Consider the following 27909-nt stretch of genomic DNA (forward strand, 5'->3'; position numbering starts at 1 on the left):
GCTAAAGAAGAAATACTCAATTTGAATTACCGAATGCAAGACCAGTGAAGTCCTGCCCGCCCCGCAAAGCTGGGAATTGAGGTTGTGAAAGTGCGACAGTTTCCTAGCCGGAATCAAATTTCTTAGGTTACGGCTTGGTGGACGGCGAGTAGTTAGGGCCAATATAGTGTTCCTGGGTCCTCATTGGATCCGTCCCTTGACTCTTAGTGCATTTTCCTAAACCACCTATGAGCGCTTCACCCTAAAAAGACCTTCACTGATTGGATACTTTATCCTCAAGTTGGACTCATTATCAGCCAATAGGAGGGCAGAAGCGACAGAGGTGTCAGGTCACCTGGGAAGAGTCTGCAGGGCCTTTCCCCGCCAGCGCCTTTGCTCTTTGGCTCCCTGAGTTAGTCCGGTTGTTTGCGATCGCCGCGGCCGGGGCTGCGAACCGAAGGGCTCGCTCCGCGCCGCCTGGGTCTCTACCTCATCCGTAGGTGTGGCCCTGATGGTGCGGCAGGCTCTGGACTCCTAAAGCTCGGGAGCGGTATGTGGGGTCCACGGGCGGCAGACAAAGCAGTGGAGCCGGGAAGGCCGCGGGAAGCGGCCCCTGCGCCGAGGCAGCGAATCTGCCTGGGAGGGGATGCCCCGCCTGCTTCTTGTCAGATCCAGTAGTGCGTCCCAGTGAGGCGCTTTAGCACGCTCTACCCCCACGTGTCCCGTGAATCTGTTAGCTTTGCTCATTTCTTCTTTGTCCCCCCTCACATCTGACTTTTACTAACCCCAGCATTATTAATGAGTGTCATCTCATCTTTTCATCTCTCCAGGTTATTCTTTGGTAACTTTCTGTTAGGTTTGTGCACCTGCGTGTCTCCTAAGAGCGGAAAGACATAGTTGTGTTAGGCTTAATTCAGGAGAGACCCGTGTTCCCATTTTTATATTTAAGACTGTGTTTTGGGAGGGCGGGGTAGGTGTTCGTGCAGTTAGCAGCTCCTTTCGTGATACTTAGTGCACTGAAGCGTCAGGGCGGTGCAGAAGGTACCTCCAACACCTGGCGGGACAGATGTCCCCATATGAGCAAGTCATATTCTGGTTTGGTAATTGCTGGTGTTTGATTTTACCATTTCGCGTTCTTACTTCAATCTGATAACCGCTGAGGATTGTTATGTGAGATAACTGAGGCTCTGAGAACTTAACTTCTCAAAGTTACAGTTAACTCTTCGAGTAAGGGGAAAGTCAGATTCAATCTCAACGCTTACGTTATTTTTATTAAAGCCCACTTAACTGAATAAGGATTTAGGTTAAAGGTATTCCCTCTGCAGCTCTTAGCATGTGAGAATTAAATCTTTGAATTGAATGGTGAATCTTGACTGTACGAGAAGGAAAAATCTTGCAAGCATCTGCCTAATTACAGGTGTCTCACATGTATCATCTAACTGCTTGCTTCTCAGAGTGTGACAAGTAGCATAGGCCTCACCTGGAAGCTTGTTGGAAATGCGGAATCTCAGACTCTCCTACTTACTGAATCAGTATTTGCTTTTTTTTTTTTTTTTTTGAGACGGAGTCTTGCTCTGTCCCCCAGGCTGGAGTGCAGTGGCGCAATCTCGGCTCACTGCAAGCTCCGCCTCCCGGGTTCACGCCATTCTCCTGCCTCAGCCTCCCGAGTAGCTGGGACTACAGGCGTCCACCACCATGCCCGGCTAATTTTTTTTTTTTTTTTGTATTTTTAGTAGAGACGTGGTTTCACCGTGTTAGCCAGGATGGTCTCGATCTTCTGACCTTGTGATCCGCCCGCCTCGGCCTCCCAAAGTGCTGGGATTACAAGCTTGAGCCACCGCGCCCGGCCAGTATTTGCTTTTTAACAGGAACCTTTAAGTGACCAGAGCGCTCATTAAAGGATGAGAAATATTCTTTGTCATAGAATGATTTGTTTGTCCAAGTTGAACTAAACAAGAGAAAGTAAAGGTATAAAAAGTTTTTTCACATTTTCATCATTTGTTAGTGAGGCTATGGTCTTTATTTTTTATTTTGTTTTTGAGACAGAGTATCGCTCTGTCGCTCAGGCTGGAGTTCAGTGGCACGATCTTGGCTCACTGCAACCTCCGCCTCCCGGGTTCAAGCGATTCTCCTGCCTCAACCTCTGGAGTAGCAGAGGCCTTGGCCTCCCGAAGTGCTGGGATTACAGGCGTGAGCCACTGTGCCCGGTGTCTTGTAGAGTTTTATTTTATTATTATTATTATTTTGAGACGGTATTTCGCTCTGTTGCCCAGGCTGGAGTGCAGTGGCACAATCTCGGCTCACTGCCAAGTTCCGCCTCCTGCTTTCACGCCATTCTCCTGACCCAGCCTCCCGAGTAGCTGGGACTACAGGTGCCCGCCACCACGCCCGGCTAATTTTTTGTATTTTTAGTAGAGACGGGGTTTTACTGTGTGAGCCAGGATGGTCTCAATCACCTGACCTCATGATCCGCCCGCCTCGGCCTCCCAAATTTTATTATTATTATTTTGAGATGAGCTGTCACTCTGTCGAGCTTCCAGGCTCAGGTGATCCTCCCACCTCAGCTTTTGTATTTTTAGTAGAGATAGGGTTTTGCCATGTTGCCCAGGCTGGTCTTGAACTTCTAGGCTCAAGAGATCCACCCCCCTGGGCCTCCCCAAGTGCTTGGATTACCGGCCTGAGCCATGGCACCTAGCCATCTTACAGAGCTTTAGAGCTTAGCGTTTTATTCGTATGTTCATAGACATGTTTAAAAGAGATGCATTTGTACACCAGCATAAAGTTTTAGTGGCTCTTTTGTTTTGGCAGCAGAAATCACCTGGTATGTTTATTAAAATAAGTACTGGGCTCTCTCTCCAAATACTCCTATTTAGGATGGGGATAGAGCCTAGGTCTTTGCATTTTAACAATAATCCCAGTTTATTCTGTTCAGGTCCCCACTTCTTGGTGTTAGCATTTTAGATAAAACACAACTAGAGAAAAACTTATTTTCTTTTGAACTTAATGCAGTACTCATTGTAGAAGAAGGTAGGAAGTTTTTTTTTTTTTTTTTTAACACATTATGGTTTATTGGTTACTGTAAAATTGCTCAGATCAATGTATTTCAGATTATTTAACAATTCTTCTCACGCCTGTAGTCCCAGCACTTTGGGAGGCTGAGGTGGGCGGATCACCTGTCAGGAGTTGGAGACCAGCCTGACCAACGTGGCAAAACCCCGTCTCTACTAAAAAATACAAAAATTAGCCGGACGTAGTGGTGCATGCCTGTAGTCCCAGATACTTGGGAGGGTGAGGGATGAGAATAGCTTGAACCTGGGTGGTGGAGGTTGCAGTGAGCTAAGATCGCACCATTGTACTCCAGCCTGGGTGACAGAGTAAGAGTATGTCTCGATAAACAAACCAAAAAACCAATTTTTTTGGCCAGTGCAGTGGCTTATGCCTGTAATCCCAGCACTTTGGGAACCTGAGGCGCACAGATTGCTTGAGCCCAGGAGTTTGAGACCAGCCCAGGCAACACAATGAAACCCTGTCTCTACAAAAAATACAAAAATTAACTGGTTATGGTGGTATATGCCTATAGTCTCAGCTACTCGGGAGGCTGAGGTGGGAGGATAGCTTGAGCCTGGGAGGTGGAGACTGCAGCTCACTCTGTCGAGCTCCCAGGCTCAGGTGATCCTCCCACCTCAGTTTTGTATTTTTAGTAGAGATGGGGTTTTGCCATGTTGCCCAGGCTGGTCTTGAACTTCTGGCTCAAGAGATCCACCCCCCCTGGGCCTCCCAAAGTGCTTGGATTACCGGCCTGAGCCATGGCACCTGACCAACTTACAGAGTTTTAGAGCTTAGCGTTTTATTCATATGTTCATAGCCAGGTTTGAAAGACATGCATTTATACACCAGCATAAAGTTTTAGTGGCTCTGCCACTGTCATCCAGCCTGGGCAACAGAGCGAGACCCTATCTCAAAAATAAAATAAAAATTATTTTGCACTTTGTCAAATTGGGCATATAGTGGGTAGGATAGACTGAATCCTGAAATATTCATTTAAAATCATTTTTTCCAACCTGTGAAGATAGACTATTTGTTTTAAGAGACAGGGTCTTGCTATGTTGTCCATGCTGTAGTAAGGTGGCTGTGCACAGGCGAGATCATAGCACACTGTAGACTTGACCTCTGGCCTCAAGCAGTCTCCTGCCTCAGACTCCCGAGTTACTGCACCCAGCAAAGGCAGACATTTTTATCAAACAGCCTGAGTGTTTGTGTGAAGTTGATAAAATTAACACAGAAACATAATATGTGTCTAATACATGATTGGGGTTAGAGTTGTAACTTTTGTTTATCTGTTTTCAATTTCCTGTTATATTGTTATCTCATAAAGTCTGCTTTGTGAACTCTGCAATCCACAGAAATATTGATCATTTAACAGAATTCAAGCAATGGCCAGGCGCGGTGGCTCACGCCTGTAATCCCAGCACTTTGGGAGGCCGAGGAGGGCTCGCCTGAGGTCAGGAGTTCAAGACCAGCCTGGCCAACATGGTGAAACCCCCATCTCTACTAAAAATCAAACATTAGCTGGGCATGGTGGCAGGCACCTGTAGTCCCAGCTACTTGGGAGGCTGAGGCAGGAGAATTGCTTGAACCTGAGAGGCGGAGGTTGCGATAAGCCAAAATCGCGCCACGCCACTCCAGCCTGGGTGACAGAGCGAGACCCTGTCCCAAAAAAAAAATTCAAGCAATGTGGTAGTTAGAAATGGATGTCAGAGTAACGTGATATCATCAAGAATATCAAAGTAAGAAAAATGAGTCTTAACTGTGAGGAGTTCTCTCCTGAAGTTTTACATAAAACCCTTCTAATTTGAGGGACAAATCACAGCTTCTGCCAGCTTTTCTTGCCCTCCTTTAAATGCCATGGGAAATGCAGTGACCACAGTTTCTGCCTCTGTTGTACAGTAAACCCATGGCAATTGTCTGATTCAACCAAGCATGAATCAAAAATATTGTACAATATTCTCAGGATTTGAAACCTGTGGATACAGAGCACCAACTGCATTAGCTAAGGTCTTTAATGGATCCTGTGCAGATGCTGATTTGAGTCCACTCCTTATCAGTGCTCTTTGAAGACTGGAAGATTTTTTGTTTGTGTTTTTTTTTTTTTAGACAGAGTCTGGCAATGTTGCCCAGGCTGGAGTGCAATGGCGCTATCTCGGCTCACTGCAACCTCAGCCTCCCAGGTTCAAGCGATTCTCCTGCCTCAGCTTCCTAAGTAGCTGAGATTACAGGCGCTTGCCACCATGCCCAGCTAATTTTTGTATTTTTAGTAGAGACGGAGTTTCACCATGCTGGCCAGGCTGGTCACAAACTCCTGACCTCAGGCGATCCGCCCGCCTTGGCCTCCCAAAGTATTGGGATTACAGGTGTGAGTCACTGCGCCTGGCTGAAGATTACAAGTTTTAGTTGTTTTGCTTTTTGTTCATCCCAAAGGAACAGGAAAGCTATGTAACTTTTTTTCAGTATAGTTCCTACTAAATCGTTATCTAATGGCTCCTTGAATGAGAATGGAACTCTCCAGTTTCAAGGCCAGTGTTGTATGCAAAAGGCCAACACCCAGAGTGTTTGGTTCTTTTTTCCCTGATTTATTTTAAAACATTTTATTGTAAATTGGTAATTTATAGTTGTATATATTTATGGGGTACAAAATGATGTTATGATTCATGAATATAAAGTGGAGCAATTAAATCAAGCTAGTTAACATATCTATCACCTCATACTTATTTTTTGTGGTGAGACCACTTGAAATTTACTCACAGCAATTTTTTTTTCTGTTTTGCTTTTGAGACAGAGTCTAGCTCTATTGCCCGGGCTGGAGTGCGGTGGCATGATCTTGGCTCACTGCAACCTCCACCTCCCAAGTTCAAGCAATTCTCTGGCCTCAGCCTCCCGAGTAGCTGAGATTCCAGGTTTGCGCCACCATTCTTGGCTAATTTTTGTATTTTTAGTAGAGGTGACGTTTCACCATATTGGTCAGGCTGGTCTCAAACTCCTGACTTCAGGTGATCCACCCGCCTTGACCTCCCAAAGTGCTGGGATTACAGGCATAAGTCACCACAGCTGGCAACTCATAGCCATTTTAAGACCCAGAATACACTGTTTTGTTTTGATTTTTTTTTTTTTTTTTGAGACGGAGTCTTGCTGTGTTTCCTAGGCTGGAGTGCAGTGGTGCAATCTCGGCTCACTGTAACCTCCACCTCCCAAGTTCAAGCGATTCTCCTGCCTCGGCCTCCCGAGTAGCTGGGATTACAGGTGCCTGCCACCACGCCCAGCTAATTTTTGTACTTTTAGTAGAGACGGGGTTTCACCATGATGGTCAGGCTGGTTTCAAACTCCTGACCTCATGATCCGCCTGCCTCGGCCTCCCAAAGTGCTGGGGTTATAGGTGTGAGCCACCACGCCCATCCGGAATACACTATTATTAACTATAGTCACCACGTTGTGCAATAGATGTCAAAAAAAAAAACCCTCACTTATTCCTACTACAACTTGGTATCCTTTGATCCTCATCTCATTTTGCCTATCCCCCAGCCTTTTACCACCATTCTATTCTCTGCTGCTGAGTTCTATTGTTTTAGATTCAACAGTTAAGCAACAACATGCAGCATTTCACTTTCTGTGCCTAGTTTACTTCATTTAGCATAATGTTCTCCAGTTCTGTCCATGTTGTCACAAGTGACAGAATTTCCTTCTTTTTTAAGGTGAATAGTACTCTATTGTGTCATTGTGTATGTATATCACATTTTCTTTTTTTTTTTGAGATAGAGTCTCACCCTGTCACCCAGGCTGTAGTGCAATGGTGCGATCTCGGCTCACTGCAACCTCCGCTTCCCAGGTTCAATCAGTTCTCCCTGCCTCAGCCTCCTGAGTAGCTGAGATTACAGGCACCCACCACCATGCCCAGCTAGTTTTTATATTTTTTCTAGAGACGGGGTTTCACCATGTTGACCAGGCTGGTCTCGAACTCCTGACCTCAGGTGATCCATCCGCCTCGGCCTCCCAAAGTGCTGGGATTATAGGCATGAGCCACTGTGCCCAGCCGATATGCTGATTTTTTTTGTTTGCTTGTTTTGAGACAGAGTTTTGCTCGTGCAATGGTGCAATCTCAGCTCACTGCAATCTCCGCCTCCTGGGTTCAATCACTTCTCCTGCCTCAGCCTCCTGAGTAGCTAGGATTACAGGTGGGTGCCACCACCCCGGCTAATTTTGTATTTTTAGTAGAGACGGGGTTTCACCATGTTGGCCAGGCTGATCTCGAACTCCTGACCTCAGGAGATCTGCCTGCCTTGGCCTCCCAAAGTGCTGGGATTACAGGCATGAGCCACCATGCCTGGCCGAAATACTGATTTTAGAACGAAAGTATGAGGCCGGACACGGTGGCTCATGCCTGTAATCCTAGCATTTTGGGAGGCTGAGGTGGGCAGATCATTTGAGGTCAGGAGTTTGAGACCAGCCTGACCAACATGGTGAAACCTAGTCTCTACTAAAAATACAAAAAAAAAAAAAAAAAAAAAAAAAAAAAAGCCGGGCGTGGCTAGGAGGCTGAGGCAGGAGAATTGCTTGAACAGGGAGACGGAGGTTGTAGTGAGCTGAGGTTGCGCCACTGCACTCCAGCCTGGGTGACAGAATGAGACTCTGTCTCGGAAAAAACAAACAAAACAAGGAAAACGAAGTATGCAAAGTGGAAAGACTGCTGATGAGTTTAGGAAATGGCAAATAATATTTTAGGGTAGTTCTATGCTAACTAGATTTTGTGATGTGGGGCAAATTATTGAACTTCTCTATGACTGTCTTCTCATCTGGCAAATGAATTATGTCAAATTCTATTTCATTCTTCCTATTTTTGCTTTTCTGTTAGGCAGTAGAATATGGCATAATCAGATGGACAGATGTATTTAGATTCAGTCTAGATTCACTATGATCTTTCACACTCTACTGGCCTGAGCCACAGGCTAAATACCTTTCCTGTCTTCTTGATTTACAGACTTCTGCCTCCTTTTTCCAAGGGCATTTTATTCTTTGTAGATAGAGTATGCTAGGTTTTTGTTCATTGATGAATAAGAAAGCTGTAAAGTAGCCACTTTTCCCTCAGGCACTTGTTTTAGGGCTAGCAATAGTCTAGAGGATAAAAAGCACTGGCAATATTAACAGTTTTAGAAGTATAGCAAAGCTTACTACCTTGAACTGTAAAGATCTTTATTGTGATTTTATTGTTAAAATATGTATGCTAAAATATAATTTATTGGAATATTGAGGATAACATATGTTCTTTAAACACTGCACACAAAGTTTTTCAGTCGTCTTCATTTTACTTTTCTCAAACTGTAGAGTTGCCGATTTCTAAGTTTTTGTGTGATTTAGTTTTAGTTACCTGATTCTTTCCAAACGTGTTGTAATCCTGGTTATTTCACAAGTGCTGTAATATACCTCAGCAGCCTAGAACTAATTCTGCAAACCTTTTCTACAGAATTTAAGGTTTTATTCATGTGCATGGCATAGAAGATGAATTCTTCCACCTCCACCATGAGTGAAGAGCCTGATGCTCTATCGGTAGTTAACCAGTTACGGGATCTAGCAGCAGATCCATTAAACAGAAGAGCCATTGTCCAGGATCAGGGATGTCTGCCTGGCCTTATTTTATTTATGGACCACCCCAACCCTCCAGTCGTCCACTCCGCTTTGCTTGTAAGTTGCCTTTAGTAATTTCAATCTCTGTTTTATTTTTGCAATTAAGGAGAGAATTTGGAAAAAGTGCTAGATGACATGGTAAAAAAACTGAAAGAGAGCAAATTAATAGTTTGTATGTATGTATGTACAAACATATGTATGTGTGGTCTGTGGTCTGTTTACACCAGTGGTAACATGCTACATTGTTTTTATTGTTTTTTTTTTTTTGAGTCATCTAGGCCTGGAGTACACTGTGGCAGGATCTTAGTTCACTGCAATCTCCACCTCCTGGGCTTAAACCATCCTCCCCCACCTCAGCCTCCCGAGTAGCTGGAATGATAGGCACACACCACCCTGCCAGGCAAATTTTTGATATTTTGTAGAGATAGGGTTTCGCCATGTTGGCCAGGCTGGTCTCAAACTCCTGAGCTCAAGTGATCCTTCCACTTCGGCCTCCCAAAGTGTTGGAATTACAGCTGTGAGTCACCATGGCCGGCCGTATTTTTATTCTTTAATACAAATTGTAGCATACTCCATGCATGGAATGTTCTACCACTTCCTTTTCATTTAACAATCTTGAGGACTGGATCATATCATACACATAGACACTCAAAGAGGCACTTATTTTGTTTTTATTTTATAACAGGTTTTTAAGATGTAAGCACATAGCATCATACAATACACTCATTTAAAGTATACAATTAAGTGGTTTTAGTATATTCACAGAGTTGTGTCACCATCACCGCAACTTTTTATTTTTATTATAACTAAATTTTTTTTTTTTTTTTAAGTACAGATAGGATGTAGCTGTGTTAACTAGGCTGGTCTCAAACTCCTGGCCTCAAGTGATTCTTCTACCTCGACCTCTCAAAGTGCTTAGATTACAGATGTGAGTCACTGTGCCTGGCCCACCACAACTTTTTATCTATTGCTTCCCAGACCCCAACACACCCTATCCCTAAGCAATACTAATCTACTTTTTGTATGTCTATATTTGCCTATTCTGGCAAAAATGCCTATATATTTTGCATATAAATAGGGCCAGATGTGGTGGCTCACTCCTATAATCCCAGCACTTTGGGAGGCCAAGGTGGGTGGATCACCTGAGGTCAGGAGTTCAACACCAGCTTGGCCAACGTGGTGAAACCCTGTCTCTACTAAAAATACAAAAAAATTAGCCGGGCGTGGTGGTGAGTGTCTGAAATCCCAGCTACTCAGGAGGCTGAGGCAGGAGAATCCCTTGAACGCAGGAGGCAGAGGTTGCAGTGAGCCAAGATTGTGCCATTGCACTTGAGCCTGGGCAACAAGAGCGAAACTCTGTCTCAAAAAAAAAAAGTTGTTAAAAATTTAATGTTTTGGAAATTTTATCTGTTGTCCTTTACTTAAGGACTCATGATAAATTCCCCATTTAGTCTAATTCCACAAGTTTGTACAGAAGGCATATAGGCTTTTCCTTTCGGAAAAAATTTTCTATTTCGCCTTTACAGAATGAAGTTTAGCAGTCAAAAAAGACATTGGTATAAGAGAACAGTAGTAACAAATGGGAAAAATGGCACAGCCCCCAGTCTGGGTTCTATTTCAATAAGAAATGCAGTAAGGATGAGAAGAAAGAGGGGGTTGGTCTGTAGATAGGGACTTGGGGCTAAAGGAAGTAAGTCTTTTTTTTTTTTAATAGACTAGAACATGTCTAAGTTCAGAGGGCAAGGGCTACTAGAATGGGAGAGGTTTGAGGGGAAGGCTCTCATAATTGCAGAAAATAGGAAAGATTTGCTAACTGAGGAGAATGATAAAGTTGTTCAGCAGTGTTGAGGGGCTGATTAGTTTGGTAATACTGAATCGATATGATTCAGGCCTGCTGTAGGCTCGGAGAGCCAATAGTTGGATTTGTCCAGAGTTGTAACTTGGCCAGGTTAAGTTGGGCAGAATGATTGGGCAAGGGAGTTTAGGATCTTGGCAGGATTGGTTGAAATGATATATAGTAGGTACTAGGCTGACTAGGAAGGGAAGTATAAAGTCATGGAGGGACAGAGCTAAGGAGAGGGATCAGTGAGTGAAAGTTCCCAAGAGGCTGAAGAAAATATTTTTTTTTTGTTGTTTTTTCCGTTTTTGAGACAGTTTTGCTCTTGCCGCCCAGGCTGGAGAGCAATGGCGCGATCTTGGCTCACTGCAACCTCCGCCTCCTGGGTTCAGCGATTTTCCTGCCTCAGCCTTCTGAGTAGCTAGAATTACAGGCCCGCACCATCACACGTGGCTAATATTTGTATTTTTAGTAGAGACGGTTTTTCACCATGTTGGCCAGGCTAGTCTCGAACTCATGACCTCAGGTGATCTGCCTGTCTCGGCCTCTCAAAGTGCTGAAATTACAGGCGTGAGCCACCATGCCTGGCCATCAGGTGTGTTGTTTTTATGATTTCCTTTTTTTTTTGTCACTGTTAGCTTATTAGTATACACTTTTGTTTTTATTTTAGTTTATTTAGTGGTTGCTGTAGGTTTTACAGTATGCGTCTTTAACTTCTTACAGCCTACCTTTAAATGAATCATACCCTTAACATGTAGTGTAAGAATCACACAAGAGTATATTTCCATTTCTTTCTCCCATCTTTTGTGCTATTTTTGTCATACATTTTACTTCTACATATGTTTAAAAACCTACAGTGTATATATTTTTGCTTTAAACAATTATCTTTTAAAGAGATTAAAAATTTAAAAAATTTTTTTTTTTTTTTTTGAGATGGAGTCTTGCTCTGTCACCTAGGCTGGAGTGCAGTGGCGTGATCTCAGCTCACTGCAACTTCTGCCTCCTGGGTTCAAGTGATTCTTCTGCCTCAGCCTCCCTAGCAGCTGAGATTACAGGTGCATGTCAGCATGCCTGGCTAATTTTTGTATTTTTAGTAGAGACGGGGTTTCGCCATGTTGGCCAGGCTGATCTTGAACTCCTGAGCTCAGGTGATCTGCCCCCCTCAGTTTCCCAAAGTACTGGGATTACAGGCGTGAGCCACCATGCCTAGCAAAAAAAGGTCTTTTATATTTACCTTCATTTTTACATTTCTGGTGTTCTTTATTCCCCAATGTAGATTCATTTTTGTTTTTTTGGGTTTTGTTTTTGTTTTGAAACAGGGTCTTGGCTGGGCGTGGTGGGTCATGCCTGTAATCCCAGCATTTTGGGAGGCCGAGGCAGGTAGATCACCTGAGGTCAGGAGTTCAAGACCAGCCTGGCCAACATGGCAAAAAGCCGTCATTACTAAAAATACAAAAATTAGCCAGGCGTGGTGGCTGGCGCCTGTAATCCCAGCTACTCAGGAGGCTGAGGCAAGAGAATCGCTTGAACCTGGGGGTCAGAGTTTGCAGTAGGCCGAGTTTGTGCCACTTCACTCCAGCCTGGGCGAAAGAACAAAAACTCCATCACAAAAAAAAAAAGAAAAAAAAAAAAAAACATTTTGCTCTGTTGTCTTCTGGCACGTATGGTTTCTAATAAGAAAACTGCCGTAATTCTTGTTCTTCCCTTATATAATGCCTTTTTCTGGCTTCTTCTGGAACTTTATTAGTGATTTTCAGCAAATAATTATGATGTCTTTGATATGGATGGTGGTTTTTTTTTTGGTTATTTTGTTTTTGAGATGCAGTCTTGCTCTGTCGCCCAGGCTGGAGTGCAGTGGTGTGATCTCGGCTCACTGCAACCTCCGCCTCCTGGGTTCAAGCGATTCTCGTGCCTCAGCCTCCCAAGTAGCTGGGATTACAGGTGCGGGCCATCATGCTCGGCTAATTTTTGTATTTTTAGTAGAAACGGGGTTTTGCCGTGTTGGCCAGGCTGGTCTCGAACTCCTGACCTTAAGTGATCTGCCTGCCTTGGCCTCCCAAAGTGCTAGGATTACAGTCGTGAGCCACTCAGCACCCAGCATTTTTTTTTTATTTTTGAGATGGGGTCTTGCTCTGTCGCCCAGGCTGGAGTGCAGCGGCGCGATCTTGGCTCACTGCAACCTCCGTCTCCCTGGTTCAAGCAATTCTCCTGCCTCAGCCTCCTGAGTAGCTAGGATTACAGGCGCCTGCCACCATGCCCAGCTAATTTTTGTATTTTTAGTAGAGATGGGATTTCACCATGTTGGTCAGGCTGGTCTCTAACCCCTGACCTCGTGACCCACCCGCCTCGGCCTCCCAAGGTGCTGGGATTACAGGTGTGAGCTGCCTTGGCTTTTTTTTTTTTTTTTAATTTTTCTTGAGACGGAGTTTTGCTGTTGCCATGCTGGAGTGCGGTGGCTTGATCTCAGCTCACTGCAACCTCCGCCTCCCGGGTTCAATCAATTGTCCTCCCTCAGCCTTCCAAGTAGCTGGGACTACAGGCACATGCTACCACATCCAGCTAATTTTTGTGTTTTTAGTAGAGGTGAGGTTTCACCATGTTGGCCAGGATGGTCTTGATCTGCCCGCCTCAGCCTCCCAAAGTGCTGGGATTACAGGTGTGAGCCACTGCGCCCACGCCGCCCCCCCCCCCCCTTTTTTTTCTTTTGAGGCACAATCACTCTGTCATTCAGGTTGGAGTGCAATGGCGCAATCACAGCTCACTTCCCCACTAAATGGAATATAGTTCCATTCCTGTCAAGTGGTGAAAGTAAAACCAGAACAACCTAGTTTTGACCTTGTGACTAAGTTAGGAACCTTCATTTCAAAGAGTAGATCAGCTACTACAGCTCAAAGGATCATTTCTTCCCTCGGGAATAATTCTGAATCATCTCATTTAAAGGATTTTATTCTAAAAACAAAAACCTATTTTCTCCTTTTTTGTTTCCTTACAGTAAGTTAGTAGTAGTTTCAGTTTTGAATAGTCTGGACAGACGAATTAACTTATTACTTTTTCTGCTGTAGGCTCTTCGATACTTGGCAGAATGCCGTGCAAACAGAGAAAAGATGAAAGGAGAACTGGGTATGATGTTGAGCTTACAAAATGTTATACAGAAGTAAGTACAGTGGACAGTGTCTCATTTATTTATATACTTACTTATGTTACTTACTTAACAGGGCCTCACTATGTTGCCCATGCTGGGTTCAAGTGATCCTTCCACCTTGGCTTTCCAAAGTGCTGGAATTATAGGCATGATTACTACTATTATTGGATTACTATGTTTTAATGTCCTGTAGTTAACTTTTTAATCATTTAGCTGGCTGAGGGAGGAGAACTGCTGGAACCCGGGAGGTGGCGGTTGCAGTGAACTGAGATCACGCCATTGCCCTCTAGCCTGGGCGACAGAGCAAGATTCCATCTCAAAAAAAAAAGAAAAAAAAATTTTCAATTTTAGGTAGAGAAAAATTACAAATTATTCAAGAAGTAATTTATTACTGTAGAAAAATGGTAAAACTGTGGAACTATAAAACAAGGAAGTTAAGATGGTGCTGGTAGAAGCATTTAATATTTCATACATGCTGGGCATGGTGGCTCATGCCTGAAATCTCAGCAATTTGGGAGGCCAAGGCAGGCGGATCACTTGTGGCCAGGAGCTCAAGACCAGCCTGGCCAACGTGGTGAAATCTCGTTTCTACTAAAAATACAAAAATTAGCTTGGTGTGGCACATGCCTGTAATCCCAGCTACTCGGGAGGCTGAGGCAGGAGAATCGCTTGAACCTGGGAGGTGGAGATTGCAGTGAGCTGAGATCCCACCACTGCACTCTAGCCTGGGCAACAGAGCGAGACTGTGTCTCAAAAAATAAAATTTATATAACCATTGTTGCTAATCTCTCATCTGTAACTGCTTTGTTTATCTAAGTAGAAAGAAGCTTGTGTGACTCTCTAGATATAGTTTTGTAGTAAATTCTTAAGTTTATAACTAAAATAGTGCGAGTAGCCTCAGTAGCTATACTGGCAATCGTAAGCATGCATACCCCCACTTTGCACATTGTTAATATGAATATGTATACTTGGCTATTTCTCCCCTCATCCTGTTGCTGCTAATGTGGAAGCCACTAGAACTGGTTTATAAGAGAATTAAGCCCTAAAGCCCTAAGGAATCCATTGGATATAATGGATTATCTTCTGTGCAATGTGTCTGGAATGGTTTCAGCTCTATACTATCCTTGGAGTAATTGAGAAAATAATAACTGGGTTTTTTTGTTTGTTTGGTTAGTTTTTTGAGACAGAGTCTCGCTCTGTTGCTGAGGCTAGAGTGCAGTGGTATGATCATGGCTCACTGCAGCCTCAACCTCCCAAGCTCCAGCTATTCTCCCACCTCATCCTCCCAGGTAGCTGGGACTACAGACATGTGCCATTATACCTGGCTAATTTTTTAATTGTTTTGTAGAGACATGGTCTCACTATGTTGCCTAGGCTGCTGTCCTGGGATCAAGCAATCCTTCTGCCTCAGCCTCCCAAAGTGCTGGAATTACAGACATGAGCCATCACACCCTGCCCAGATAGTTGTGTGTGTTTTTTTTAAATGGAACTAAATTCTTTTACAGGACCTCAGTTCAGAAAGGATGCTAGAGAAGTGATTAGTCAGAGGGATAGAAGCAGTGATTAACCAGGAAGAGGAGGGCTGGTTTAAGGATGACAACAGAAGCATCTTCCTTTTTTTCTGAAACGGGTCTAGTATGGTAATCAATAGCAACATGTGGCAATTTAAATTAATTAAAATTAATAGCAGGGAGTGGTGGCTCACACCTGTAATCCCAGCACTTTGGGAGGCAGGTGGATCACCTGAGGTAGGGAGTTCGAGGCCAGCCTGGCCAACATGGTGAAACCCCATCTCTACCAAAAATATAAAAATTAGCCAGGTGTGGTGGCAGGCACCTGTAATCCCAGCTACTCAGGAGGCCGAAGCAGGAGAATCACTTGAACTCGGGAGGCAGAGGTTGCAGTGAGCCAAGATTGCACCACTGTACTCTATCCTGGGCGACAGAATGAGACTCCCTCTCAAAAAAAACAAAAAGTAATAATAATAATAGTAATAATTAATTAAAATTAAAAACTCAGCTCCTCATTCACATTTGCCATATTCCAAGTGTTTAGTCATGTGGCTAGTGACACTATTTCCATCATCTCAGAAAGTTCTGATGTAGAGTGCTGCTCTAAAATTTTTCTTTTCTTGTCTTTTTTTTTTTTTTTTTGAGACCAGGTCTCACTATGTCACCTTGGCTGATACGATGTTAGCTCAGTGCAACCTCTGCCTCATGGGCTCAAGTAATCCTCCTGCCTTAGCCTCCTGAGCAGCAGGGACTTAGGCCATCATGTCCTGCTAATTTTTTTTTTTTTTTTTTTTTTGAGTCTCATCCTGTTGCCCAGGCTGGAGTGCAATGGCGCGATCTTGGTTCATTGCAACCTCTGCCTCCTGGGCTCAAGCAGTTCTCCTGCCTCAGCCTCCCAAGTACCTGGGATTACAGGTGCCCACCAGCATGCCTGGCTAATTTTTGTGCTTTTAGTGGAGACAGGATTTCAACATGTTGGCCAGGCTGATTTTGAACTCCTGACCTCAGGTGATCCGCCTGTCTCAGCCTCCCAAAGTACTGGGATTACAGGTGTGAGTCACTGTGCCTTGCCTAATTTTTGTATTTTTTTGTAGAGATGGGGTCTCGACGTGTTGCCTAGACTGGTTTCGAACTCCTGGACTCAAGTGATCCTTCTATCTCGGCCTCCCAACATGCTGGGATTACAGGTGTGAGCTACCGTGCCCAGCTGCTCTAAAATTTCTTTTTTTTCTTTTTGAGACAAAGTCTCACTCTCACCCAGGCTTGAGTGCAATGTCTGTGATCTCAGCTTACTGCAATCTCTTCCTCCTGGTTTCAAGTGATTCTCCTGTCTCAGCCTCCCGAGTACCTGGGACTACAGGTGCGCCACGCCGCACCCATCTAATTTTTGCATTTTTAGTAGAGACGGAGTCTCACCATGTTGGCCAGGCTGGTCTCGAACTTGTGGCCTCAGGTGATCCACCTGCACTCGGCCTCCCTATAAGTGCTGGGATTACAGGTGTGAATCACCACCCCTGGCATGCTCTAAAATTTCTTTGCTTAACTGCGTCTAGGGTTTTTTTTGTTTTGGATTATTTTTGTTTCATGGACTATTTTCCTAACAGATTTTACTGGCGAGTTACTAAGTCAAAGATGTAAATATCTTTGTCTTTGTATCCCTGTTAATTGTTTTCAAATGATACCTATGATGCTTTTACCAGCAGTTGCCTTTTTTTTTGGTTTGTTTTTCGTGAGGTGGAGTCTCGCTCTGTAGCCCAGGCTGGAGTGCAGTGGCGCCATCTCGGCTTACTGCAACCTCCGCCTCCCGGGTTCAAGCGATTCTCCTGCCTCAGTCTCCCAAGAAACTGGGACTACAGGTACGTGCCACCATGCCTGGCTAATTTTTTGTATTTTTAGTAGAAACAGGGTTTCACCGCATTAGCCAGGATGGTCTCGGTCTCCTGACCTCATGATCTGCCCACCTCGGCCTCCCAAAGTGCTGGGATTACAGGTGTGAACCACTGCGCCCGGCCCGATAGTTGCCTTTTTATTAGATTTTTCCAAACATTGGGATAGTTTCTTGACATCATAGTTCTCCTTCCCTGTTTAATTTGAAATCAACTTTAAAAACAATTTAAATGGCTGTGTTGAGACTGATAGAAAATGGATGGTTTGGGGACATAATTCCACGGAAACTGATTTGGAAAACTTTTTACTTGGATTTTTCTGGTGAGACGCTTTACATTAGGTTCTTTTTTTTTTTTTTTTTTTTTTTGGGACAGAGTCTTACCCTGTCACCCAGGCTGGAATGCAGTGGTCCAGTCTTGGCTCACTGCAAGCTCCGCCTCCCGGGTTCACGCCATTCTCCTGCCTTGGCCTCCCGAGTAGCTGGGACTACAGGCACCCGCCACCACACCCGGCTAATTTTTTGTATTTTTAGCAGAGACGGGGTTTCACCGTGTTAGCCAGGATGGTCTCAAACTCCTGACTTTGTGATCCGTCCGCCTCGGCCTCTCAAAGTGCTGGGATTACAGGCATGAGCCACGGCACCCAGCCTTACGTTAGGTTCTTATAGGGATTAATGGCTGGGCGCCGTGGCTCATGCCGGTAATCTCAGCACTTTGGGAGGCTGAGGTGGGCGTATCACGAGGTCAGGAGTTTGAGACCAGCCTGACCAACATGGTGAAACCCCGTCTCTGCTAAAAATATAAAAATTAGCCAGGCATGGTGGTACGTACCTGTAATCCCAGCTACTCATGGGGCTGAGACAGGAAAATCGCTTGAACCCGGGAGGCGGAGGTTGCAGTGAGCTGAGATTGTGCCACTGCACTCCAGCCTGGGTGACAGAGTGAGACTCTGTCCACCCCCTGCTCCCTGCCGAAAAAAGGATTAATTAGTATACTGCCTTAATTGGCTAAGAACTACTATTACAGTTTTTATGCAAAACAGAAAGATAATTTATGTTTTAGTATTTTAATATTTTTTGTCACTATTGCTTCATTAAGAAGCATATTAAACAGTTTTGAAATAATCCAGGTTTTCAAAAAATGTATGACAGTTATTAGTTGCATGTTTTATTGTGTGTTATGATTCATTTTTTAGTTGATGCAAAACTATTGACAATGGAAAGGAGTAACAAAAATACAATTTTTCTTTCTTTCTTCTTCTTCTTTTTTTTTTTTTCTTGAGATGGAGTCTTGCTCTTGTTGCCCATGCTGGAGTGCAGTGGCATGATCTTGGCCCACTGCAACCTCCGCCTCCCGGGTTCAAGCGATTCTCCTGCCTCCACCGCCTGAGTAGCTGGGATTACAGGCACCCACCACCACACCTGGCTACTTTATTTTATTTTATTTTATTTATTTATTTTTTCTTTTTGAGAGGGAGCCTCATTCTGTCACCCAGGCTGGCATGCAGTCACTGCAACCTCCATCTCCCAGGTCCAAGTGATTCTCCTGCTTGAGCCTCCTGAGTAGCTGGGATTACAGACGCCTGCCACCACGCCTGGCTAATTTTTGTACTTTTTTAGTAGAGACGAGGTTTCGCCATGTTGGCCAGGCTGGTCTTGAACTCCTAACCTCAGGTGATCCACCCACCTCAGCCTCACAAAGTGTTGGGATTACAGGCATGAGCCACTGTACCCGGCTCTGTTTTTTTGTTTTTTTTTTTTTTAACTTAAATTCATAAGTTTCTCTAATCATTATCTCTTCATGCTCTTTATAACTTGTTCTTGGCTAATATTTAAAATACTGAGAACTGCAGTGACTTTTCAATAAACTCTAAAACAGCTATCGATAAAAATGCTGAGGCCACTAATACAAATTAGTCTTTTTGATAGGTTCCTGTAACACACGGCTAAAGTCACCCAGAGTAACTTATCTCTGTGGTCAACAGTGGCCCAGAAAAGCACTTGATATAGTAATTGAGTGTCTGGAATACTGTCACATTATCACCCCTGGAATTAAAGCTCTAAGTAGCTGGAACATATACAACCTGAGTATCTGAAATTGAAGTATTCCTACTCATTCAATAAATAACTTGCAAACATTTTTGTTAAGTTCTATGGAAGGTACAAAAGGGATACCTTCCTCTTCTTAAAGAGTTCATATACTTATAAAAGAAATAGAAAATTAAGATCAGTAGTATAAGTACAAGCATAGTACTCTGAATGCAAAGGGAGAATTGGGTTATTAGGTAGAGGCATTATATAGAAGGTGTTGGTCAAGGTGAGCCTTCAAGCATTGAAATAAGAGTTGGAAAGCCCTGCAGTCTGGGTGAAGCTCTTCCAGCTGAGGAAAGACCTGAACAAAACTTAAGGGTAGAAAGCATTCTAGAACAAAGAACATATAAAAATGCATGGTCTTTGTAGGAGATGGCCAAGTGTCATAGTCAACCCAAAGAATAATAGAAGGACAAAGTGAGCTGATGGAGTTAGCCAAGTGGGGCCAGATTTTAAGGCCTGGAGTGTACATTAAAGGGTTTGGACTTAGTTGAGCCCATTGATAGGTGAAATGAGGATTCTTTTCTTACAGTTACATGTACTTACTCTGTTCAGTTCCACTAATAAGAGCCATTAGACTGTGCTGTCCAGTGTGGTTAGCCACTCACTCTGGCAATTTAAATTAATTAAAGGTAAATTAAATTTTTTTATTTGCACTAGCCACATTTCAAGTGCACAGTAGCCTCATGTGAGTGGAGAGTGCAGTTATAGAACATTTCTGTCATTGCAGAAATATTATTGGACAGCACAGACCCCTAGATGTTGATGTGAGGATCTGTAGTAGGATTTAAAAGCTTAAGAATGAAAACTTTTGTTAGAGCTGTGGTTTTATGGTAAGTACATAATTTGTAATATGTAAGAAATGTAAATTAAAAAACAATTGGTTTCAACATACAAAGAAATCTTGAAATTAGTTGATAGTATGAATGATCCTTTTCCAATTTGGTTTCTCCTTTTGGATTTTTATATGTTGTATTTTCTTAAAAGTCAAAGTACTTTCAAATTGAGAGTTGAATGTTAGTGATAATACAGGAACATGTTACAACCTGATCTTGTTAGTTGATTTTGTATTTAATTATTTTTATTAAACGTGTGTAGTTTTTCTTTTTTTGAGATGGAATCTCCCTCTGTCACCCAGGCTGGAGCCCAGTGGTGTGATCTGAGCTTGCTGCAACTTCTGCCTCCCGGGTTCAAGCGATTCTCCTCTCTCAGACTTCTGAGTAGCTGGGATTACAGGCATGCACCACTACACCCAGCTAATTTTTGTATTTTAGTAGAGATGGGGTTTCACTATGTTGGTCAGGCTTGAACTCCTGACCTCAAGTGATCCACCTGCCTTGGCCTCCCAAAGTGCTGGGATTACAGGCATGAGCTACTGTGCCTGGCCAAATGTGTTTTTATACCTCTATAGTGTGGATTTTGAATCTCAATGAGCCACGAGTTTAAAATGAAATTAAAAGATTATTATAGACAAGATGCTTTTTCTACATTATTGATTATTCTAGGATTCACTGCTATTGCTTTTAAATTGAACAAGGCATTAGAGTAAAAGAAACAAGGCTCCTTTTAGTGGAGAAATAAAATTACAGAATCAGTAGAAGTGACAAGACTAATTATATATGTGTTTCTTTTCAAGAACTACAACTCCAGGAGAAACAAAACTTCTGGCCTCTGAAATCTATGACATTCTTCAGTCCTCCAATATGGCAGATGGTGATAGTTTTAATGAGATGAATTCACGTCGAAGGAAAGCTCAGTTTTTTCTGGGAACTACAAACAAACGTGCCAAAACAGTGGTTTTGCATATAGATGGCCTTGATGATACGGTAAGGTCTGTTAGATGGGAAAGAGAAATCATGTTTACTAAATAGTTTCTTCAGTGCCACTTGCTAACAGTCTTTGAGAATAAATCTCGATATCAGTATTTTACTGATAAAAAGGGTCATTTTGTGCTAAAGAGGTCAGTTAATCATAGGATATAAGAATTTAAAATATGTATGTCCCTAATAATAGAACATCGAAATATATGAAGTAAAACTTAGAGAAATGGGGAGAAATAGAAAAATCCACAGTTAGAGATTTTAACACAACTCTCCCAATACAGGAAGCATACAGAAAATCAGTAAGGATATAGAAGACTCAAGTAATACTATCAACCAATTTAACCTAATTTTTATTTTATTTTATTTATTTATTTTTTATATATTTTTTGAGATGGAGTCTCACTCTGTCACCCAGGCTGGAGCACAGTGGTGCAATCTTGGCTCATTGCAACCTCCACCTCCCGGGTTCAGGTGTCTCTTCTGCCTCAGCCTCCCGAGTAGCTGGAATTACAAGTGTGCACCACCATGTCCGGCTAATTTTTGTATTTTTAGTAGAGATGGGGTTTCACCATGTTGGCCAGGCTGGTCTCAACTCCTGACCTCAGGTGGTCCGCCTGCCTCAGCCTCCCAAAGTGCTCGATTACAGAGATGAGCCACCGTGCCCGGCCCAAAGCATGTTCTTTGAGCACAGTGAATGCAAATTAGAAATCAGTAACAGAAAGATATCTCAAAAATATTCCCCACATTTGTAAAACTAAGTGACACATTTCTTTTCCTTTTCTTTTCTTTTTTCAGGGACAGGGTCTTGTTCTGTGGCCCAGGCTGGAGTGCAGTGGCACAATCATAGTCTATTGCAGCCTCGAACTCCTGGGCTCAAGTAATCTTTCTGCCTCAGCCTCCTGGGTAGCTGGGACTACAGACATGTGCCACCATGCCTCGCTAATTTTTAAGTTTTTGCAGAGATGGAGTCTTGCTGTGTCGCCAGGTCTTAGACTCCTGGCCTCAACCAATCCTCCTGCCTCAACCCAGCAAACAGCTCAGATTATAGGCATGAACCACTGCACCTAGCTAAATAGCACATTTCTAAAGTAATCTATGAGTCAGTAAATAAAAGAGAAATTAGCATTTTGAACTGAATAAAAATGAAAGTGAACTGAATAAAAATGAAAGTGTAGGCCAGGTGCGGTTGCTCACACCTGTAATCCCAGCACTTTGGGAGGCCAAGGGGGATGGATCATGAGATCAGGAGTTTGAGACCAGCCTGGTCAACATAGTGAAACCCCATCTCTACTAAAAATACAAAAATTAGCCGGGCATGGTGGTGCGACTGTAGTCCCAGCTATTTGGGAGGCTGAGGCAGGAGAATCACTTGAACCCAGGAGGTGGAGGTTGTGGTGAGCCGAGATCGTACCACTGCACTCTAGCCTGAGTGACAGAGTGAGACTCCTCAAAAAAAAAAAAAAAAAAAAAAGTGAAAGTGTAATAAAAGTGAAAGTGATATATACATGAAAGTGTAGCTGAAATTTGTTGGAAGTAGTTAAACAAAGTTTAAAGTGGAAATTCATTAGCTCCAGATGCCTAACTGTTTATATACAAAAAAGAAAGGGTATCAAGTCAGTGACTTAAGCTTCTACCTTAAGAAAATAGAAGCAGCTGAAGGGGATCACTGGATCCCAAGAGTTCAAGGTTATAGTGATCTGTGATCATGTCACTACACACTCCTGCATAGGCAACAAAAACCCTGTCTCAGAAAAAAAAAAAAACTAGAAAAAGAAGAACAAATTAAAGCTACAACAAGCAGAAGAGAAGAAACAAGAAAGATCAGGGAAATGAAAAACAATAGAGGAAAACCAAAGAAATCAAAAGCTGGTGTTTGACATGATTGTTAAAATTGGTAAGCCTCTAGTCAAACAGATCAAGAATAAAAAAGTCATAAATTATCAATATCAGAAATGAGAGAGGATACCACTATAGAGCCTACAGACATTAAAAGGATAAGTGAGGGCCAGGCACGGTGGCTCACGCCTGTAATGCCAGCACTTTGGGAGGCTGAGGCAGGTGGATCACTTGAGGTCAGGAGTTTGAGACCAGCCTGGCCAGCATGGTAAAATCCCATCTCTACTAAAAATACAAAAATTAGCCAGGTGTGTTGGTGCAGGCCTGTAATCCCAGCTACATGGGAGGCTGAGGCAGGAGAATCGCTTGAACCCAGGAGGCAGGGGTTGCAGTGAGTGGAGATCACGCCACTGCACTCCAGCCTGGGTGACAGAGCAAGACTCCATCTTAAAAAAAAAAAAAAACAAAGGATAAGTGAATATTTTAAATACCTTTATGCCAATAAATTTCATAATGTAGATGAAACAGGTTTCATGAAAGACACAGATGACCGAAGCTCACTCAAGAAGAAACAGATGACCCAATTAGTTGTATATCTACTAAAGAAATTGAATTTGTAGCTAAAAATCATGCCATAAATAAAACTTCAAGCCCAGATAGAAGCATGTTTTCTAGTGTCTGGAAATCATTGGTTTTTAAATTTTTTTTTTTTTTTTTTTTTTTTGAGACTGGGTTTTGCTCTTGTTGCCCAGGCTGGAGTGCAATGGCACAATCTTGGCTCGCTGCAATCTCCACCTCCCGGGTTCAAGCCTTTCTCCTGCCTCAGCCTCCCAAGCAGCTGGGATTACAGGTGCCCGCCACCACACCCAGCTAATTTTTTTGTATTTAGTAGAGACGGGGTTTCGCCATGTTGGCCAGGCTGGTCTTGAACTCCTTACCTCAGGTAATCCACCTGCCTTGGTGTCCCAAAGTGCTGGGATTACAGGCATGAGCCACTGCAGCCAGCCTTAAATTTTATTTTGTCAGCTGGGCGCAGTGGGTCACGCCTATAATCCCAGCACTTTGGGAGGCCGAGACAGGTGGATCACAAGGTCAGGAGTTCAAGACCAGCCTGGCCAATATGGTGAAACCCCGTCTCTACTAAAGATACAAAAAATTAGTGGGGCATGGTGGTGCATGCCTATAATCCCACCTACTCAGGAGGTTGAGGCAGGAGAATCGCTTGAACCTGGAAGGCGGAGGTTGCAGTGAGCCGAGATTGCACCATTGCACTCCAGCCTGGGCGACAGGGTGAGATCCTGTCACACACACACAAAAATTTTTATTTTGTCTATATTTTTAGTTGTTTAATTCTAGAGGCTAAATCTGGTCCCTGTTAATCCATCTGGACTGCAGCTGGAAGTTCCCCTGAAGTTACCTTGCACAGAGATAAGTTATATAACTTTACATATTTAGGGGTAGCAGTTGGTAGATTACCACTTACCTCTTTAGCAATGCCAGGTAGGTTACATTAGATTATTCACAGCTTTTTTCTTTTTTTTTTTTTTTTTGAGACAGTCTTGCTCTGTCCCCCAGGCTGGAGTGCAGTGTCATGATCTCGGCTCACTGCAACCTTTGCCTCCCAGGTTCAAATGATTCTCCTGCGTCATCCTCCCAAGTAGCTGGGACTACAGGCGCCTGCCACCATGCCTATCTAATTTTTGTGTTTTTAGTAGAGATGGGGTTTCCCCATATTGGCCAGGCTGGTCTCGAACTCTGACCTTGTGATCCACCCACCTTGGCCTCCCAAAGTGTTGGGATTACAGGCATTGAGCCATGGTGCCTGGCCCACATCTTTTTCTAGTTGTGTTTAGGTGCTTAGCCTCAGGATATGGGGTTTAGTAAATAAGCTTGAGAAGAAGCCTTCCATATGCATATTGTCAGACCCAGATCAGTCCACAGCTATCTTACTGGGAGTGGGGTCACAAGACAATTTCTAGAAAGCAAGTTCTGATAAAGGTAGATTGATTCACTGGAAGATCTTAAGATATATAAAATATCTCCAATACCATGTGTTTAATTTTAATGAATAAGAATAATAGAGTTTCTTTTTAAAGCTAGCACAAATCAAATAATAAAACCCAGCAAAGCACACACAAAAATATAGGCTAGCCAGCTGTGGTGACACATGCCTGTAATCTCAGTTATATGGGAGGCTAAGGCAGGAAGATTGCTAGAGCCCAAGGGTTCAAGACCAGCCTAGTCAACGTAGCGAGATTCCGTCTCAAAAAAAAAAAAAAAACACCAAACAAACAAATATATAGGCCAATATATAGTAAAAACATGATTACCAAAGTCCAAAATGAAATATTAGCAAGTTAACTCTAGAACTGTACTATCATGTTAACTTTTTTTGGTGACATAGCCTGGCACTAGTGATAAGTTTATTCCATCAATTCTCTCATTTGTTTCTGACAGCACAGAGAGATGTATATCTTCTTTCTTTCTTTAGTTTTTTTGAGACAGAGTCTCACTCTGTCGCCCAGGCTGGAGTTCAGTGTGACACAATCTTGGCTCACTGCAACGTCCGCCTCCCAGGTTCAAGCAATTCTCCTGCCTCAGCCTCCCAAGTAGCTGGGATTAAAGATGCCCACCACCATGCCCGGCCAATTTTTTTGTATTTTTATAGAGACGGGGTTTCACTATGTTGGCTGGTCTGGTTTTGAACTCCTGACCTCAAGTGATCTGCCTGCCTTGCCCTCCCAAAGTGCTAGGTTATAATAGAAGGGGAAGTTGAGTTTAGAATGGTCAAATAACTTAACTGTTTGCTCTATCTATGTAACTTTAGCTTAGTCAACATTTTTTGGACTAGGTAGTGTGACTTCAGAATTGAACTGTTTTTTTTTTGTTTTTTTTTTTTGTTTTTTTTTTTGAGATAGTGTTGCTCTTTTGCCCAGGCTGGAGTGAAGTGGCGTGATCTCAGCTCAGTGCAACCTCCACCCCCTGGGTTCAAGTAATTCTTGTGTCTCAGCCTCCCAAGTAGCTGGGATTACAGGCACCCGCCACCATGCCTGGTTAATTTTTTTGTATTTTTAGTAGAGACAGGGTTTTGCCATGTTGGCCAGGCTGGTCTTGAACTCCTGACCTCAGGTGATCCACCTGCCTTGGCCTCACAAAGTGCTAGGATTAAGTGTGAGCCACTGCTCCTGGCCCAGAATCGAACTTTTAATCACAATATTATAATTTCCTAGAAACAATCTAGTTTTATCCTGGAGTTGTAAATATGATTTAACATAGTGAAATATTTTAGTATGATATCAGTAAGTCAATAATTTGATAATTTGCTATTGATATAGCTGTAAATATAGAAAATCCAGGAGAATGATCTGAAATTTCTTAAAAATATTTAAAAAATCCAGTGACATTATTAAATATATGGAAATCAGTTACTTCTTAAAAGGAGAAAAGTAGTTTTACTCTCCCAAACAAAACAAATAGCTAGGAAGAGTGCAGGGTTATTTTGTCTTTTTTTCTTTTTTTTTTTTAAACTTAATGACCAGTATGATAGGAGCAAGGGTATTCTTAATAAGAAAATACTAGACTTAATAAAAAAATTAAAGGTCTTCAGTGTTATAAGAAGACTGGAATAAATGGAATGAAGTGCCTGTTTCTGAAAGTTTGTAAGGATGTTAGTTCTTCCTAAATTTGTAGACTTAAAATAATGTCAATCAGTCTGATGATTTTGGAACTTTATTTCCCGATCTAAAAGTTCACATGGTAGAATGTACTAATTTTTACAATAAAAAGGAGAACCTGATGTTAGGCATTATTTTAGATACCAGGGATACAGCAATGACCAAAAAGTAAAACTTTTTACTCTCTTGGAGCTAGCATAGTTGGAGGAGGCAGACAATAAGCCTGCTAAAAAAGTGTGTTAATTTATGTTAAAATAAAGATAAATTAGACTTATGTATCTTGTTTCTCACTGTCACATGTGGTTGGCATTTAGTACCAGACTCTACCTGTGGTAAATTAGGCAAGTTGTTTTTCAACTTTTCACTTTCCTCACATTTAAAATAAGGGATCAGATTAATAGTATCCTAACTTATATATATTGTGCGAGCTTTACTTCACTTTTAAGTTTACCTGGTGTTGAATACGTGGAAGAGATAAACATGGTGCTATTTGGCACCAGTCCTCTAAGGGGGCTTCACCAAATGCAGACCCCTGCAGAGCAGGGTCCAGACACAGTGCACTAGATGAGCTCACTGTGGGCCTGTGCTGTGCCACAGACTGACGTGTCCCAGGTCTCCCTGAGTAGTGTTGAAATGCAGAAGTAGGGAGATGAGCAATGGTGTGAGCAGTTGTTTTGAAGGATGTGGAAATAAGTTTGAAAACTGGATATAGTCTACAGATTTGGCACTTGGGTCAATTGCAGATTGACCCCTCAGAAATATAAATCAAAACTTGGTCTCAATACAGAAATCAGAAAATGTAGAGAGTGTGATTTGGTGTGTGGGCCAGAGGTGGAGGGAGCTATGAAGAGAAAATGCAATTACTTTTTCCATTTTCACTTTGGATCTTGTATTGAGATGACCACTTGATGGTCAAGTGGATATGTCTGACAGACAAATGAAAATAAGAAAATCATATTGGAGTTAGTAATGTTAGTGATGGCTAAAGTGACGAAAATAGTCTCCTGAGGTTTGAAGCAGAAAGAAAATCAGTTTAGGAACTGGACTTTGGACTTAAGATGAGACAAAGCTGGAATAATCAGTGGGGAAGTGGAAGACCAGGATAATGTAGTATCCTGCATTGAAGTATTGAAGGGTACATGTTATATTGTGTTTTGAAGAGTATTAGGAAAATGAGAACCACACAGAGGGTATGTCTAACCCTAGAGAATGCAATAGTAACCATAAGAATGCCATAAATGGATGATGCAGTGATATTTATAATACCAGGTGATTTAAGGAATAGTGACTTAAACACCGAATGCTCACTAATTCTAACTTCAGTCTATTAGAATTTATCCCTGGAGATTTTTAGGCTAGAGTGTGGATCATAAACCTTTTCTTTTTTCTTTTTGAGATGGCATCTTGCTCTGTCGCCCAGGCTGGAGTGTAGCGGCACAATCTCAGATCACTGCAACC

General features: G+C 42.7%; 1 protein-coding gene across 6 annotated transcripts in view; it reads left to right on the forward strand.

Moving 5' to 3' along the window:
• The first annotated feature begins 311 nt into the window (after positions 1 to 311).
• The window catches only part of ARMC1 (armadillo repeat containing 1), a 31729-nt gene continuing 4131 nt past the window's right edge, over positions 312 to 27909 (forward strand). Inside the window, exons 1-5 of one of the 6 annotated variants that reach the window (XM_012496125.2) lie at positions 325 to 529; positions 1848 to 1947; positions 8492 to 8709; positions 13552 to 13643; positions 20755 to 20944. In XM_012496125.2, coding sequence (XP_012351579.1) covers positions 8527 to 8709; positions 13552 to 13643; positions 20755 to 20944 — 465 coding nt within the window. In that variant the 5' untranslated portion in view covers positions 325 to 529; positions 1848 to 1947; positions 8492 to 8526. Of the gene's footprint in view, positions 1060 to 1847; positions 1948 to 7166; positions 7206 to 7658; positions 8710 to 13551; positions 13644 to 20754; positions 20945 to 27909 lie in introns of those variants that run through there. The other 5 variants (XM_003268354.2, XM_030795141.1, XM_030795143.1 and 2 more) reach the window with 5 other exon arrangements.

Source organism: Nomascus leucogenys, chromosome 16 (genome assembly GCF_006542625.1).
Source record: "Nomascus leucogenys isolate Asia chromosome 16, Asia_NLE_v1, whole genome shotgun sequence".
Classification (NCBI taxonomy): Eukaryota; Metazoa; Chordata; class Mammalia; order Primates; family Hylobatidae; genus Nomascus; species Nomascus leucogenys.